The sequence below is a fragment of the Perna viridis genome, chromosome 14, assembly GCF_037379345.1.
Source record: "Perna viridis isolate PV_CMFRI_1.1 ecotype Kerala chromosome 14, ASM3737934v1, whole genome shotgun sequence".
Taxonomy (NCBI): Eukaryota; Metazoa; Mollusca; class Bivalvia; order Mytilida; family Mytilidae; genus Perna; species Perna viridis.
Window position 1 is genome coordinate 24,854,619 of NC_142458.1, and position 17,775 is coordinate 24,872,393.

General features: G+C 32.2%; 1 protein-coding gene across 2 annotated transcripts; it reads right to left on the reverse strand.

The window, feature by feature from the left end:
• Window positions 1-3,917: 3,917 nt before the first annotated feature.
• On the reverse strand, window positions 3,918-16,594 carry LOC148598745 (60S ribosomal export protein NMD3-like). 2 transcript variants are annotated; one of them, XM_088561212.1, is made up of 15 exons: window positions 16,492-16,594; window positions 14,769-14,903; window positions 14,143-14,236; window positions 13,046-13,126; window positions 12,066-12,194; window positions 11,542-11,632; window positions 11,010-11,088; window positions 10,113-10,209; window positions 9,312-9,429; window positions 8,608-8,750; window positions 7,730-7,845; window positions 7,018-7,090; window positions 6,568-6,677; window positions 4,940-5,010; window positions 3,918-4,653 (listed from the first exon to the last, which is right to left on the reverse strand). In XM_088561212.1, exons 1-15 carry the CDS (start codon window positions 16,533-16,535, stop codon window positions 4,514-4,516), a joined length of 1,521 nt encoding a protein of 506 aa, XP_088417338.1. In that variant the 5' UTR covers window positions 16,536-16,594; the 3' UTR covers window positions 3,918-4,513. The 2 variants fall into 2 exon arrangements, with proteins under 2 accessions (XP_088417338.1, XP_088417339.1); XM_088561213.1 differs by having other exon boundaries at window positions 16,415-16,594.
• Window positions 16,595-17,775: the final 1,181 nt, after the last annotated feature.

The window sequence follows — 17,775 nt, forward strand, 5'->3', positions numbered from 1 at the left end:
TTGAGCCATTTTAATACATTTTATATAGTGTCATCCTGATACTATAGATTTGCACTCAGTTCGTCCATCCGTCTGTCAGTCCGGAAAACAATTGAAGTTTACCGCTATTTTTTCTAAACGCTTGCAGATATTGAGCTGACTTTTGGTTTGTGAATTTACCTAGTCCGAATTTCCTCTGACCCATCAACCCTCTTGTTTTTAATTTGGATATTGATATGTCGGGTTGGGGTCAGAGCGATGTGCCATACAAAATGTTGGAGATTCAGCGGTACCGCAGAGTACCGCCCTTCAACCGCTTGAAACGACTTTTAAGTTGACATTGTGCATGTCACACCTATCTAGTTCGATTTCGGAATCATTTTCCTGTATGCTGATACCATATTTGCTACAAAAATTACATTTTTTATTGAAGTTTTAATCATTTTCCACAAGAGACCATGTTTTGTTGACATTTGAACATCTTTACAATTTGAACATTTTTTGTGTGATAATATGTGCCATAACCACATTAATTCAGATAATATGATATTATAACATATTATCTAATTAATGTGGTTGTGGCATTCCATACATAACCCTTCTTATGTTCAAAATCAAGGTCATTTCCTCAGTTTGTCTTTATACTTGGTGATCCAAGGTAGTATATTTGGGTCAGTGATATAAACAACTAATAGGGAACTATGTTATTGTTGTGCAATACTCTCAGATTGCTTGTTATTTCGGCATATGCATGATTCTTTTTATGCAATCATGTAAATATTTCTGCATATGCATAATTCTATTAATGCCATGGCATAATTAATTCTGCATTTGGGTACAGTAATTCTATTTATCCAATCATATTCAGAAATAATTAAGGGATTACATAAATAGAATTATGCATATGCACAAATAATAATTGCATACGCAAAAATATATTTATGTAATAGCATTAATATTGAATTACGACACACATTCTGTGCCATATTAATTTGATTTTATCAACATATAAACATATGGTTCACAGAACACAGCTTAGGGGGATTACAGTGATAAAACCTACAAATGGTTCATAGAACATAGCTTAGTATGTTTACAGAGATAGAACCTACAAATCGTTCATAGAACACAGCTTAGGGTGATTACAGCGACAGAACCTACAAGTGGTCCATAGAACACAGCTTAGGTTGATTACAGCGATAGAACCTAAAAATGGTTCATAGCACACAGCTTAGGATGATTACAACGATCGAACCTACAAGTGGTCCATAGAACACATCTTAAGATAATTGCAGAGGTCGAACCTATAAATGGTCAATAGAACATACATGTAGCTTATATGACGATTACAGAGGTCGTACATACAAATGGTCCGTAGAACATCGCTTAGGATGATTACAGAGATCAACCTACAAATGGTCAATAGAACACAGCTCAGGATGATTGCAGAGATCGAACCTTTAACAATTGGTGGAATGGCTCCTTGTATTAATTTCAAATAGAACCATTCCTTTTCCTTTAAGAAATTGTCTAGACATTATGAAAAATGCATGTTTCTGGTCCTTTTTTGTCTTCTTTCTAAAATGCTTTAGTCATAACCCCCAAAATTAATCCCCGCCTTCCCTTTGCGGTAAAATTGCAGAGATACAGTTTCTTATATCTAAGTTGTCAGGACATAAAAAAAATTCTTGTTTGTGGTCCCTTTTCAGCCCACTATCATAAGCAGTTCATGCGCATTCCACAACCCAAAAAATCAATACCAGCCTTCCTTTGGTGGTATGGCACCTTGTGGTGCAATATTTTAAAGAACCTATTGACACATTATCATGTTATTACAGTATCTGGACATCATGAAGATGCTCGTTTCTCTTCGTTTTTGGCCCCCTCTTCCTACACGACGTTCCAGTCAACTCCCTCAATCTTTTGTATGTCTCATATTTTCTACTCGACTTGGCTCTATATGAGCAGCTCGCTGGGTGTTTCTAAAAGGCAGAGAATGCTTACCCTACCAGTGCACCTGGTCTATGCTCCAAGTTTATAGTGGAGTCCAAGCTCATTTACATTAGTTGCTTTATATATATTTTGGTTATTTGATGTTCTTTGTTGTGTGTGTCTGTTTTTCATGTCTAGTCTTTGTCCCATGATCACTATTTCAATTTAACTAGAATCTTGGTTCCCTTGATTACTAGTTTTGGTATCATCACTTTGTCAATGTTGTTTCTTGGTTTATAAATAGAGAGATGCATTAAAAACTTACGATTTTTTTATCCTTATATCTTACACTTAAAACTGTAATTTTACATGATATAAATAGCTCCTAATGTTATGAATGGATAATTTGATTTCTGCAGTTGAGAAAATAAAATAACAATATTTTCAACTTTTGAGATGGGATAAATTCTGATATTCAACGATTTATTATGTGTATAACATACACTATTTCTCTAATTTCAGAAAAGAATGAAATTCAGCACTGAAATTCTCCCAACCTTTGTGTACCATCAAACAAAAACTGTTTGATGACAATGCAACGAATCACTCTAATCATCTGCTAAGAACAAAAAGTCTGCAGAAAGGAGAACCATTTTTCTCACATTGGTGGGGAAATGTGAAAATTGAGATTGAGAAAAATTACAGCAATAGAAACAGGAAGATCCAAGGATACTGAATCACTCACCTGGCTGAGTTTTGCCTTTCAAAGGCAATAATTTTAACAGGAAGTTGTCCAACAATTTCGACTCCAGAAGACTTCGGTAGGACTTATCAGAAGGATCATTTCAACTATTGAAACTTTCCATCTATTATAGTTTTCAAGATATTGGCTGAAAACTGTAAAAAAAAATACATTATTTTTTACATTTCAAGGGGCAATAACTTTTACAAGGAGTCGCCTGACAATTTTGATCCCTGAAGACTTTTGAAGGCCTTAAAGTAAGGATCATTTCAGCAACTGAAAGAGTTTGGCTAAACCAAATGGTTTCGGAGATACATTTGTATATGCGAAAAACTACTGTCTGACCCCTATGTTCTATTTTTAGGAATGGCAGCCATGTTTTTCAATGGATCCAAAATCCCCACATCAATTCTATGCAGGATATCCAAAGGAACATTCATACCAAGTTTGGTTCCAATTGGTCAAGTAGTGTCAGAGAAGATTATTGAAAAATTGTTAATGACAACGAAAGATTCAAAGTGATGGCAATAGCTCACCTGGCCTTTGGCAAGGTGAGCTGAAATTGTTGAAAAAGGGCAATAACTCCAACATGGCTTAACAGATTAAAATGAGAATTTGATCAAAGATAGATCTCATCATGCTTAACACTTTTACCCAGTAAGAATTTGGCTTAACGTAACGGTTTTGGAGATATATGCGAAAAACTACTGACTGACCCCTATGCTCTATTTTTAGTAATGGTGGCCATTGTTTTTGACAGATCAAAAATTCCCGCATAAGTTCTATGCAGGATACCCCAAGGAACATTCATACCAAGTTAGGTTCAAATTGGTCAAGTAGTGTCAGAGAAGAAGAGTTTTGAAAAAGTTTTAACGTCGGATGATGACGATGGACGATGACGACAACGACTGATGCCAAGTGATAGCAAGAGCTCACCTGGCCTTTGGCCAAAAATAACTTAATAAATGCAAAATCATATTTACTAAATACAAAATAGTAAATACTTTCAGAGACCACCAAAAGTTCTATAACAATTGTAAACACACCTCTAAATAAGCCCTGAAAGGCCCAGATAACAAAAGTAATAAAATCCACAGTAACAGAACAATGACACTTCAAAATAAAACTAAGAAGTCAAATAACAACACAAAGACACATTAATGACCAACACTTCCTTTAGACAGGTGCATCATAGGATTAAGTAATATTGTTACCTTCTAAGAGATAACTCTAACATCAAGCCTCTTAAATAAACATCTATTACTCAAATTCAATTAATATTTTATTCAGCAGAATATTCTAAAACATGGTTTTTTTCATAATAGCAACACGATAAATTCTTATTCTTCACACCAACAAGTAACAAGTTCTTTAATATACATTTAAAAAAAAGCAGCAATTTGTGGACATTAAAAGTATTCAACAATTGATCAAAATTTAAATACAATCTAAATGCAAGATGTTTTAACAAACAGCTGTTTTTATGCACATACATGTAATACGCCCATTTCTTCCCTTTTAAAGTCCCAAAGCTCAAAAACAAACAAAATTGAAAAATTATTTTTTAAAAAATCAAAGAAAAACTGAATCAAAAACAAGAAAAATGTCCATTGTTGTTAAAGGCTCATAAAAAAAATACCTGACAATTCATCTGTTCATAACAAATGATATTTCATTATACATATCAACAATCTGATAAGCAGGGTGAACAAATTTTATAAATTTTGCACAAAAAAAATACACTGAATCAAGGATTAGCAAGGGAACCAAAGTAGCCAGGGAAGTGACTCCTTGAATAATCACAGTATATAGTTGTTTAAGGTCAAAGGTCATATAATCATAAGTTTAAATATCAAATGATCAATCTGTCATCATGTCAGCCCCATCAGGACCAGTAGCATCGGTAGATATATGTAAATCATCCAACATTTCTTGTAGGCTGATCTGAGGCAATCCTTCATCATCTGTATCATCTGTATCAACTGCAAGCTTGGAAGAATCTAGACAAGAAAAGGAAATGTAGTTCAAACACTCCTAACACCATAAGTATGAGTTCTAATCAATTCTCACAGGTCATCAGTTGTTACAAAAAATACTACTTCTCCTGGAATCCAATATTTTTACGCCCAAAAATAAAAGGTCTTCATGTATGTAAACAATATAGATGCTGTACAGTGTATCATTTTTTCCCCACTTCTTCAAAATGACAAACATTAGAAAAAAATATCATTAATGGTATATCTGCTTGAATTTAAACTTTAAGTAACAATAACATATGTATAATACCTTTGTAAATATCTACATTCTGTCTGTATGTAGGGTCTTCCTCTAAATCTTCTAGGAAGTCAGCATAATCTCTGTAATATAGTCATACACAATAGAATCAAAAGTTGATGTTATCATAATATTGTCTTTTTGCAAATTGCAAGTTTTTTTTTAAATGAGCCATTTTATTTTCACTTGAATAATTACTTTGATTTTCTGATCCCAGAAAATATGACACATGAATACATTACATATGATAAAACCTTCTTTTTTCATTAGTTATCATGATCACATGATTCAAAGAATATTCAAATTACATTTGTACAATGGTTTCTATTTTTAAGCATATTGACATTATGTTACTATTTACATATATATTTTGACACTATACTCCTAAATATAAATCTAGATATTAGTAATTCCAATTTCAACATTAATGTTCAAAAGTGGCTGTATAAAGATGAACGTCGAAATATATTAGTTCCATATGAATTCTTATTTGATCAAAACCGAAAATATCCAAAATATGTTATGTTTCTTTTATTATAAAACATGTTATTGATTTACGCTTATTTCCAATGACATGTAGCTATCTTACAAAATACAAAATTAAAGGCCATTTCCATATACATTATACTATTTACATATATGATACACTATTTACATATATAATAAACATATTAAGGACTTTCACTCAGTCAATACGTGATATATGAACCTGTTTAAAGGTTCAGAAATTTTTACAGCCCATGTCAGTCATTTTATCAAACTTCGGCAGACATTTGTGTCAGTCTTTTGCATGCTCAGATCAAGAATAAACTTTAAAAAAAAACTGTAATTATTTAAAGATAAATATTGGAATTTGTGTTATTTCATCACATACTCAAATATTTGTATGAGTGAACAAGTTCAGTTTCAACCACACATGGACATTCAAACATGTAAACAAAACATCGTATCTATCACCACATCAGCAAATAGCAGAAAATTTACAAGCAATAGAAAAATATGTCGATTATTCACAAATGAAAACAGCGAATACATTTTGTATATTGATTTAAATGGGTTGTTGAAATCTTTTTTAAAATATTCAATTGATAAATTAATAATTACAAACTACAACTGATTCATGGTTACAGCATCATGTTTTGTTACCACTGAAAGATCGTCAGGAAAATGATGGACTTGTCAATGACCAGCATTTTTTACTGTTTCTGGACCCTTGGACCTGTTAGATTATACTGACCTCAGGCTTCATCCTTGGCCAACATAATCAGAACAGGTCCATATATCATGTATTGACTTCGTTTGAAGTCCATAATTGATACACATAAGGATTTTGGGGGTAATAATTCAGGACTATATTTTTCCATCCTTATGTTTACTGTAAATATAGCCATAATCAGAACTGATTTGACAGGGTCAACTAATCAGATATTGGCAAAATTAGAAGTAAATATACAGTTAAAACAGAATCATAATGATAAAATCAGAATTTTAAAAAGCTGAATTCTGCTCTAAATTGGAAGAAAATCAGATCTGCATAATCAGATCACCACAAATAAACCCAAACCACTTATACAATAGATGTATATATATTTTTTTTATTTAAAGTTTGCACACCTTTATTTTCTTTTAGAAAATCATACCTTTCATTGCTAGATGTTTCAGCATGCAGGTCATCATGGAGATGTTTGAGTTTCCATTTCCTTTTTTTATTCCTTGAACTCCTGTCTCCAAATATCTTCTTCACCAACATCTATAAAATATAACACTTTTTATATCTTAGTGTTGAATATGTATCATTCAACTCTGAACATAAAAATCCCAACTTTGAACTGCATTGACCTTAAAACATTGACTTTTAGTTTATTATATTGTTACAGATCTGTTAAGTGAAACTCAAACTACATGTACCTGCAATTTTAATTAATTTTTTTTTTTATTCTACACAGGCAAAATATTTTCATGTGATTTTTGCTTATGCTAAGGTCTTGATAAAACATTGAGAAGTTCCACATCTAGCCCATCAGGTGTACTGCTGTAAATTCTCCCTGACCTTTACAACACATATCCCATTAAAATGAGCATTGACTTACCACATCAGGTATTCTGTCTGTCTTCATTTTGTCAAATTCAGCATGGTTTATATTAGAATTAGCAAAATTAAACCTAAGAAGAGAAAGAACATAACATCATCTATCCACGAGATCAAAACAATAATTTTTGTTTCATTTCCAAGGTCAAAATATGTGATTTTTGTATAACAAAGGTTAAAATATGCAAATACATGTATATTTACTAAGATTTGAGGAAGTAGACCTAGGGTAAGTGACACAACTCTTAAAAAAAATCATTGGAACGTTTGTATGCAGTAATTTGCATTCATCTTATGTAAGCATCTCATTGATTTTATTCTGCTTCAAACAAAAGCTCGAGAGTCTTTGGTGAAATTGAATATGATACAAACATATCACTGTTTTGTCCCTTACCCTAGGTCTACCTTCTTAAGTAATATGTGAAAAATCAAAGTTTCTTCTTTATCTTATAAATGCTAATAATCAGATTTGCTTATCTATTGCTCAATTTTTTTGCATAATGCAAGAGAAAACCTTTTATAAATCATTTTAGAATGTCTAAATGAAAATTTCATGGTATAGTTTTCTGAACTTTTCAAATACTGCCCTCTTCCCTTGTGTACATCTATTCTCTGTTTCAAAAAAACTAAAACATGTACTAATCCAAAGTTATTCTGACATTCTGTCATGTCATTTTCATTTGTCAAATCAAAATGGTCTTTAGTTTCCTTACCCCATGACTGTATCTCCTGGATTCAGAAGATGCCCAAGGTGAGTTCTACACAGATACTGCTGGTCCCCTAACCCTGCGCTGGTTAACTGCTGGACACATACATCAGCCAATACATGCTGCAAGTAAAAAGACCATAATGTAATTACTTTTAAAAGCATTCAAATAAACCTATCCAGGACAAATTTTGCCACCTTTAAAAAAAACAAATTAACAAATTAACCCTGACAATAAATCCTATATATCTCAAATCGAAATAAAGAGCTTTTTATGAAGTAATAATGCAATCTTTTGACATTTTAATTTTGCACTTTTAAATTGATAATTACTATAATAATTATAAACTAAACACTTGAATGTACTGATTGTTGTACCAACAATTTTGATTCAAGTGATGGACTTGTAAAAACTAGTGACGCTTTTCGTTTCTGATAGTTTTAATTGAACAGCTTTTCCAGAAATAAAAGACATTACTTACAGGTCCAACTAGATAATGTATACATAAGAATTAAAAAGTAGAAGCCTTTAATCAAGACTGTGAACATTGTCAGTAATAAATTGAACCAGATGGCAACCTTGTTAAGTTTTCTGCAGCAGGTCGTTTTCAATCGCTAAAATGCTTCAAGTTAACTTTGAGACATTTCTTATTTAAAGGATTAGAAACTCCAACTTGAGTGTTGGAGAAACAAATGTCCCTGAGTGTACTGTACACTAATCTTTGTGACATAGGTACAAAGGATATTGTTCTTGTATGAGTTTTGTCCTTTTCAAAGACTAAAATCATAACAATGTGCTCCTTGGGTTCTTTGGATTCACACAAAATCCTTCACCTACATGATAAACTGACTAATGGCCAAATGTCAAAGTTCATGATATATTACCTTTTGTGACACAGGTACTCTGTGTGGTTTGTCCTTGTCAGGGACTATTTCTACATCTATCACCATATATTCCTTCAGTTCTTTGGGTTCACATACAGCAAGGAAGGGATATCTCCAGAACTGGGCACCTTTCATCTCAGCAACTGTAATAAATAAAAACTGGTTAATTTTGATACTGGGAAAAATAACTAATACAATTTACTTCAAAATTAATTACATCAGGATGAAAAATTTTATTTGAAACAGTAAAATAAAGTATAACCACACACAAACTTTGTTAACGATAGGACATTTAAATTAAATCTAAATCATTAACCAAAACTGAATCTAATTTTGAGAATAGAAGTATAGGTAAAGCAATTTATGTAGTTAATAAACAGAAAATGATTTACTATTTACTACTTCTAGTATTTTTCATTATGTACCAATTTTCTCTTCTTTTGTGACATACAAGTTTATAGTATGTCGTCACATGTACCTTTCACATTGAGGAGAAACTCATAAAACTAAAAACACCTGTGCTTTGTTTTGCAAAATTGAGGTTTTCCTCAAAGTCTTCCTCAACTCAAACTTTGACCAATCAGATCACTTGAAATTGAAGATATGAGGAAAAACTTTGGATATGAGGAAGTATTCAACTTTAGATTCATTTATGAAACCCAGTCCATAACTAATGTTTAATGAAGTATTGTAACAGAAAGTACCTTGAAGTGTTGCAGGATCTATGACATGTATAGCATTGGTGACTTTGTAACACAGACAAAGTGGATTAATATTACCCAGCTGCTGGGCTAACTTTGGTGGCAAACACACTATGTTATCCTAAAACAATAAACATATCATCAAATTAATATACAATTCAGAGGAAGCTTTTAAACAGGAATGATAAAACATTGAAAAACAGGAGATTCACATACATATTTTAGTCTAAATGACAGGCGATTCCCATGTTATCTTACACATAAATGCCTTAACTGGAAGACAGTAAACACTAAAATCCGGAAAATAAAAGTTTGGAAAATTTACCTTTTAACCTTAAGGGTTGGCAGGAAAAAAAAGGTCGGTTGGGTAGCAGGAAACCAAACTTTTATTTTTTTGGCATAATCCGAGTGAAGATGATGGCTGGTATTAGCTATTTTCCCTATAATGTCATTGATATTTACATTCAAAATAAAGAAAGTTTTAACGTACATGTATGACCGTATGATAATTTCACTTCTTACTCTTGTCCTAAGAAAATAATGACAACAATACAAAATTACTTTAGGGCTATTCCAGAAATACATCTATAGGGGGTGGTCAAGAGGCCCTTTTTATCTGACCCCACCATGCATACAATTATTTTCTTTCATTGTTAAGACTAACTATCTTAAATAACAACCACCCATCAAATTTTAATAGAGGTTCCTCCCGACCCTCCCTCACAATTAATTCTGGAATAGAGGTTCCTCCTGACCCTCCCTCACAATTAATTCTGGAATAGCCTTTTAAGAGTTTAGACTTACTTTACAAATAGGAACTATTTCAACAGAAAATGTATGTTTATAGTTGAATGTGTTGTTGTGTATATCATGTGATATCAATTCTTCTGCCATCTGATACCTGAAATTTATAATTTCATTAGACAATCTCTTTCCAACTTCTGTAGATGCACTAATCAGTATGTTATTTTAAACAACAAAATAAAAAAAAAACAGACAAAATGAAAAAATAAAATAAAAAAAAAAAAAAAAAAGAACAAAAATTTGAACTTAACACTTACCTAGATATCAAAGTTTATATCTGTTGGGTAGGAGATTTTTTGGCAGTACTTTTCGTCATTCTTAATATCATGATAAATATTGTTGTACAAATAAATATTGTTTACCAGGATATAAACACTGTTTCTACAAAAGGTTAATTGTTCTTTAAATTAATTTAGCTTTCACACTGCAGTGAGAGAATATTATAAATTGGTTACTTTTGGTGAGATTGGGGGCTTGATAATTTTTTGATAATTAAGTATAAAATTTTGTATTATAAATAATAAATAAGTTCTGAATGAGTTTAATAAGTTGAATCAGGTGTAATCTGTAAGAGGGCAAAGTTGTATATATTTATATTTTTTCAAAATAACAGATCTACTGCCTTTTACACTTTTACATTAACAAGGATAGATCATTCCTCATAATTAAAAAAAAATTAGAACACGAGCTGTAATCATTTATTGCTGTTAAAGACCCAAACTAACAAAGATCCTTGCTTTGTTTTATCCATGGTAATACAACTTAACTTCCTGTCAGACTGAAATAAGATTTACAGTGCTTCTAAAGTCAAAAGATAAAATCCTCCAGACTAATATTATGCGGACATTGTCCTCTATAACAGTTCCTAGTCCATCAAACATATCTTGAACTACCTACCTACAAGGCACAACAGTATTAAGAAAGTCCACCAATTTTCTAGCATCTTGATTCTGTATATAGAAAAAATCCAAACCCTCTGAAGAAGAAATAAGAACAATCTAAACTTTGTTAATTCAGTGATTTTTGAAATTTGGATTTTCATTACAGCAGCTCAGTTTACATAACATGTATCTTGTACTTTGTTTGACAAAACTATCTAAACATTCTGTCTTAAAATGAAGCACAGAAGTTTATTTGTTCATTGCTTGGCTTTTGATGGCAATACCACATCTAGTATTAAATATCTAATTCAGCAAGGCTTTTGCCTTTCAGAGTGACTGACCTTTAGCGGATGTAAAGGGCTTTTCCAGATAGGAAAAAGAGAATTTGCAAATGTTGGAAAATTGGGTAAATCCCAGTGCATTATTTGAGCAAACAATAATAGCCCTTTGTCTAGGAACTCCACCTTTGGATCCATACCTTACTTACCACGACAAGGTTTAATGTTGACAGTATTGGACTCCACCTTTTGGATCCACACCTTACTTACCATGACAAGGTTTAATGTTGACAGTATTGGTATGTGCTTTGTGTTTCAGTATGATTTGTTCCAGGTAGTAAAATGTCTTCTTGTGCTTTGTCTGAAATAAAAGCAGAAAATGAAAACAGTATTAAAAGTGAAAAAAAAAAACCTTAGTATCTAGGTATCCATTGACTAAATATATGAGCTACTTATTATTTCATCATATCTCTTTAAAGGTTAAGAGTGTAAGATTAGTATATTGTCAACCTCTGTTCTTTGTTTTAATCAATATCATCCCAGACTTAACAACTATTCTGAAACTTGTCAGACCTGAATTCAATTTAGACATTTTCTTTCTTTATAATTAGTCAAATGATCTGAATTTTTCTGCCTTGCTTAAAGGATTTCTTTTTCTAACATGTCTGACAAGACTGTCATTTCACTTTAATATCTGTATTTAGTTTTAACATTCTATGATCAAACAGGCAGACTGATTACAATATGTGCTCTGGTCCATAATAAATTTGGAGCTATTCTAAGCAGAGACCAACCTTCTGTCTAATCTGTACACAAGCTCTCCAGAAATCTTTGGCTTCCACTCGATGACAATCATCACACATGTGATTCTTTACAATAAATTCTACAACGAATACCTGCTGCAACAGTGCTCCATTCAATACCTGGAAAAGAAAGGCATCTTTAATCATTGTACATTACAGAAACATTAATTCGTGGATATTAACTTTGAATCTCTGTAGTAATTTCTCTTTGGCTATTAGAATTTATATATACATGTAATGTATGCAAGTAAAGCCAGCAAATATGGTCCCAATGTAAAATTCGGCATACCAGGTGCCAGTGAAAAAAATTCTGCCAGTAAAATAACATAAAATATGTGTGAAAGTCATAGAAATTCTCCTTAGTGGAAAGACCTAAAGGATACAGGTGATAACTCAGCAAGTTGGTTGATTACTGTTTAACATCCAATAGCAGGTATTTCATGCAGTTCTTCATAAGGACAAGAACGATTGACCAATCGGACAGACCCTGCTTTATACTACTTTGACATGTTGAGCCAGATTTATTAACTTTGCTAGCTCTTAGCAGCAGCCAGCAGGTATGCATGCCACCCCACTCAGACACACTATTCTGATTCCAAAAGCAACCAGTTGTCACTCTATTTTTATTATATACTACATGCTAGATGGAGAAGCAGTGACTAAAGTCCTTGGTGTGACAGCCGGAATTAAACCCAAGACCTCCCCAACTCATGGTGAGCATGCTACCCTTAGACCATCAAGGTAGTCCCAGCACACTGTAATTTTGGAACAGTTCATAAGAAAATGAATCACTCCCTGAAAATTTTCAAGGTGGCACCTTTATCATACATGTATATGCATTTGGTTTCATCAGAAAATTTTGATTTTCAATGAAAATTTGGTTTTGTGGGATAAAATATTTTGATTTGAACTGAACTATAACACAACAAGTGAAAATTATTCATTGGCAACATCTAAATATGTAGCAATACCTCTTTCTGTACAGTAAGTTTTGTCTTTATTCTCTGTGAGTGAGGCTCCGTCCATACAAATCCAGCATCAATCAACCTTACCTAAACATAAGACAATTTTATAAAAAATACAGTTATATGGAATATAAACTTACTGTTTTTTTTTATTTTCAGGCTTTCAAACAGTTTTTGACTAATGGGGCTTTCTGTAGGAAAAATTTCTTTAAAACATTGTTCATTAGAAAGATAATTCAAGAATATATGTTACATGTCTTTTTCCTTAAGATATACATGTCATAAGAAATACAAAACCTATTTTGACAACGAGTTGAATCATTGCTTACCAAGTAATGACTTACAACGAATAAACACTTTAACAAAGATGTGTTCATGAAAAGATAAAAAGATTAAAAAAAAATGGTTTTTTTGGGGGGTGGACATTTTAAGATGATTGAAAACAGAAGCTACATTGTTCTAAGTTAGCATAGGGATAACAAAAAAAAAAGAAAAGAGAAAAAAAATGGACAAACTTATTGGAGTTTATAGGATTAACATAGAGAAATGCCATTTTCAAGCAAAAATAATGGGATAAAAGGAGATTGTCAAAATGTAAACAGATTTTTAGGAAATATAGGGGTGCTTAAAAGTCTGTATTTTCTTTAAGTAATTATATGCTCGAGTGACATATAATTATCATGATTAACTACTTGGTGTTACAGTAATAAAAAAATACAATAATACTTTTAAAATATTTTCTTCATGATTTTTCTATCATTGCAATAACAACAAAATGATTGTAAATTGAGAAATAAACATTGCATGCAACACATTTCTTTTTGAGACTCACAAGTCATTGTCACAGACCTTTTTTTAATTTGGAGTTTGAATAAGGGAAAGATTCATATTGGCACTCAAGACTTATAACTTCACTTCAAATAATGAATACCTCATCATTTGTTGTGGAATTATCGTATAAATTATTCCAATGTTTTTTTGTAGTTATACTTATGTTTCTAAGAATTAAAGTAACAAAAAAAAATACAAAACTACAGTTAGATACTTATATATGAGAACAAGTGAAGAAAACAAAATATGAAAATATAAAAACATGTATCTACCGATTTAAGTCCTCCAAGTTTCTTTAAACAGACTGATAGAAGTTCTCTGGATTCAAGTTGAGCTGCAACCCAGTGATTAGGAGGCTGAAGATATCTACACAGAAAGAAAAGCACTTACATGCTTTTTAAATAACGAGTGATTTTCATCATAATGAAGTATGAAAATTTGAGAAATACACAATAAATGTATCAGATCATATTCTGGCTGTTATTTAATGAAAATCATGCATAAAATCCTGAACTTTGAGAGATTTTAACATGAGATTTAAAATCAGAAAACCATAATTTGCAGAAACTGGAAAATTCTTGTTATACAGTACAGAAAGAGACTTACTGTGACTGATCACTGATATGGTGGTTAACCACTCTGTTAGTAATGAAACACAATTTTTTTTTATCCAAATAGATAGTTATGCCCAACAACTTTCAAAAAGAATTTGTGAGAAATCTTAAAATATAATAATGTTATTGGCTACCACTCTAAGAGTGGTGTACTACTTCATTGGTGATTAGTTACTGTATGTCTCTTTCTGTACTGTATAGATTTATGATATTTTTGAACTAAACTGCAAACACTCAACACTGTAGTCATAAGACTTAACTAATTAATGTTTCAAACAATATACCTTTCACAGTTACGACAGAAGTACAATACACCCTGCTTTGGTATTCCCTCTGTAATGTCTACTTGAGTCCTCAGACAGGCAACACACATATTGGTTGGGTTGGGCTCAATCTGTGTCCCACATTGACAACATAATCTAGAAAAATAATTTAAAATCAATTAATGCTCTCACATATTAATAACCATGTATACCTACACGTACATGTATAAATACTGGTTCAAAGTCATGATTTTTTTTAAAGCCAGCTTTGTCCCATTTTGTCTTCTATATACTTCGAATTTTTAAGTTTGAAACTACATGTATCTCACATATAGTTTGTACTATTTTTGGTATTTGTTCACAACTTAGAATATTTGGGTTTTTTTTACTTTTTACCCATAATTTCCACTAAAAACTAAATATTTATCTGTAATTCAATAAGCATAAATTGGTTCCTAAATGTAGTTAAGAAGAGGTGAACACATTAAGTCACACTTCACAAATTGGTTAAAATTAAGGTTACACAGAAGCTTAGCGGCACAGCAGTGACTATCAATTTTAAAGCCTTTTGTGTGACTAGGCAATGAATCAAACCCATATCTTCTCACACTGGAGGTGACAAAGCGAGCATGCTACTCTAATTGGCAAAGTGGCAGAGACCACCAAGGCAGTGTGGTTAAATAAAAGCCTTTTCTTTCACATATGACTGAAATAAATAGTCTATATTTAAAGGAGAAGACCATGCTATTGTGTAAGTCATAAATATCGAAACTAATCTGTTAAATATTCATGAAAATTAAATTGAAACAAAATAATTTCCTTTTTTTAATTAATTAATCAGGATTTATTATTAGGAAATTTGAATTTCCCGCACCTATGGGCACCACCATGATCGGTTGAACTGTGACGTCACGAAGTCGGTTAGTAAAGTGAAAGTAAATAGGTAATTGATTACGATGTCCGAAGAAATCACAATTTTGGGACTTTCTCCCTATAAATTCAACCCAAAGTAAATAGAAGAGATTGAGGCACAACATGTAAGCAAATGTCAGACATCATTGACGAACAACAGGATTTGTAGCCAGATGGCTAGTATTTGTAAAGAAAATCTTACGGCTACTTCCATGACCTCAGAAAAATGTTCGTGTTGCTGGTAAAAAAAAAACTTTTAAGAAAATTTGTCTTAATTATCTTTTGTCCAATCTTAAGCTTGACAAGTCGTCATGTTTTGGTGATGAAATAAACAGGATCGTAGAAATACTGACAGAATATCCTTTGTTTACGTATTATTTGCAGTACTTGTATCAGAACCAAACCGACTTAGACACGTCACTAGCAAATCAGAAGCTATCGGTAAAAGTCTATGATCTTCCTTCAGATAGGAGAGTCCTGCAAGATGGCTATCCACTCATATTTCAAGAATTTTGAACTTTGCATAGCCTTGAGCATTTTATAAAAGCGCATGATTTTGCATTAAAGGTTATTTATTTTTGTTTACATGCCGTAACATGGGTATGATTTATCATAAGAGCCTAACTTAATGTAAAGGTGGTCTTTCCCTTTAAGCTTTTGAGAAAGTGACAACTATAACAACACAGTCTTCCATTAAAATAAAATAATCTCTTGTGATTGTTCCCTAGTTGTGCAATGTTGAGAAATATGCCAACCTTATTATTACAGACGATCCATACGATATTTCTTTAGCACATAACTAAAGTCGATCGATCTTTAGCTACAGACTTACATCAAAGCGGTTGTTAGCGGCTTATTTTCAAATGGTTGCTCCATTTTGCTAACTGTTTTCTGTTTCTTCAAACCATGTGGTGAAATGACAACTAACCGGAAACAAAGAAATGAAACTAGTTTGAAACCGCATTCGGAAAATATAAAGTTCCGTTTTATTGAGGCTCTACAGGATAGGGTAAATAAATTTTAGCTAATACATACATGCACTTACCTACGCCTTTAGAATTCTCAGTGGTGCAAGGTACATGTATATTACTGGAATTTTTTCTAATAATATACAAAACAAATATCATAAACTAGCTATATATATAGTATTACTGTATGTTAGACACAGACCTTTATTCTTCTCCAGGGGGAGGGTACTGGGTTTTGATTTAGAATTATTCGCGTAAGCTCGAAAAAAAATTTTTTTTCCAGTAGCAGCCGGAGTTTATTTGATAATCTACATTGTTTTGAAAACAATGGGGAAATATTGAGCCATAGTTTTTGTTTCTGCCCACGGCTCGGTAAAAAAATGTTCAACTTAGGAATATTTTTTTTCTGACAATAATCCCAACCCTCCCCGCGTCAGTTTAAAAATGATCAGTGCCTTAGAGTCACCCAATTAAAAATATGAACACTTTTGTTTGTGTGGGTGTGTTTATGTAGCTGTATCCTTTTTCATTCATTTAAATTGAAATGTAACAGATTTATTTTATTTGAAACATTGTTGGTATTTTAAAATTGGTATAACTTGTCCAATCATTCAAATTCTCGTGGAATTTGCTACTATGTTCAGAGCTTGAACTGAGTTATTTTTTTTAAGTATTATTGATTAAAGCCGTTTCATTGCATGCGCTTATACATTAATAGTGGAGGAACTTGGGTTATATCAGAACAAGATATGATTGTATACAAAGGAAATATTCCCCAACAGACGGTTTAATGGACCGAAATACTATACACGGCTGAATATGGTGTAATTTTAAAAGGATTTAAAACGCACGTCGATTAAAGCCTGTCGTATAGATTGATTGACTGATTGGTGTTTAACACCCAAGCAGCAATATTTCAGCAATATCCGGGCAATGAACATGAAATGTACATGGATGAAACAATGAACATAAATTATGATGAAATGGAAAATGGGATGGGACACAAGGATAATAGGGTCGACAAATTATGATTGCCACAGGAAATAGGGAGAGGCGATAGGTTCGGACAATTCAGTCTTCTGCGGCGGAGCGCAAAGGTTCCTATACTGCTAACGAATACCACAGCAGGGTTCTTTAATGTCGAGGAA

Excerpts from the sequence above, each read along its gene's own strand:
- LOC148598745 (XM_088561212.1), bottom strand. The coding sequence starts at position 16,535 with ATGGAGCAACCATTTGAAAATAAGCCGCTAACAACCGCTTTGAT. Across the intron at positions 7,846-8,607 it reads GAGTACCTGTGTCACAAAAG|CATGTATTGGCTGATGTATG; the intron begins GTAATATATCAT and ends TTTTACTTGCAG. Across the intron at positions 7,091-7,729 it reads CCAGGAGATACAGTCATGGG|GTTTAATTTTGCTAATTCTA; the intron begins GTAAGGAAACTA and ends TTCTCTTCTTAG.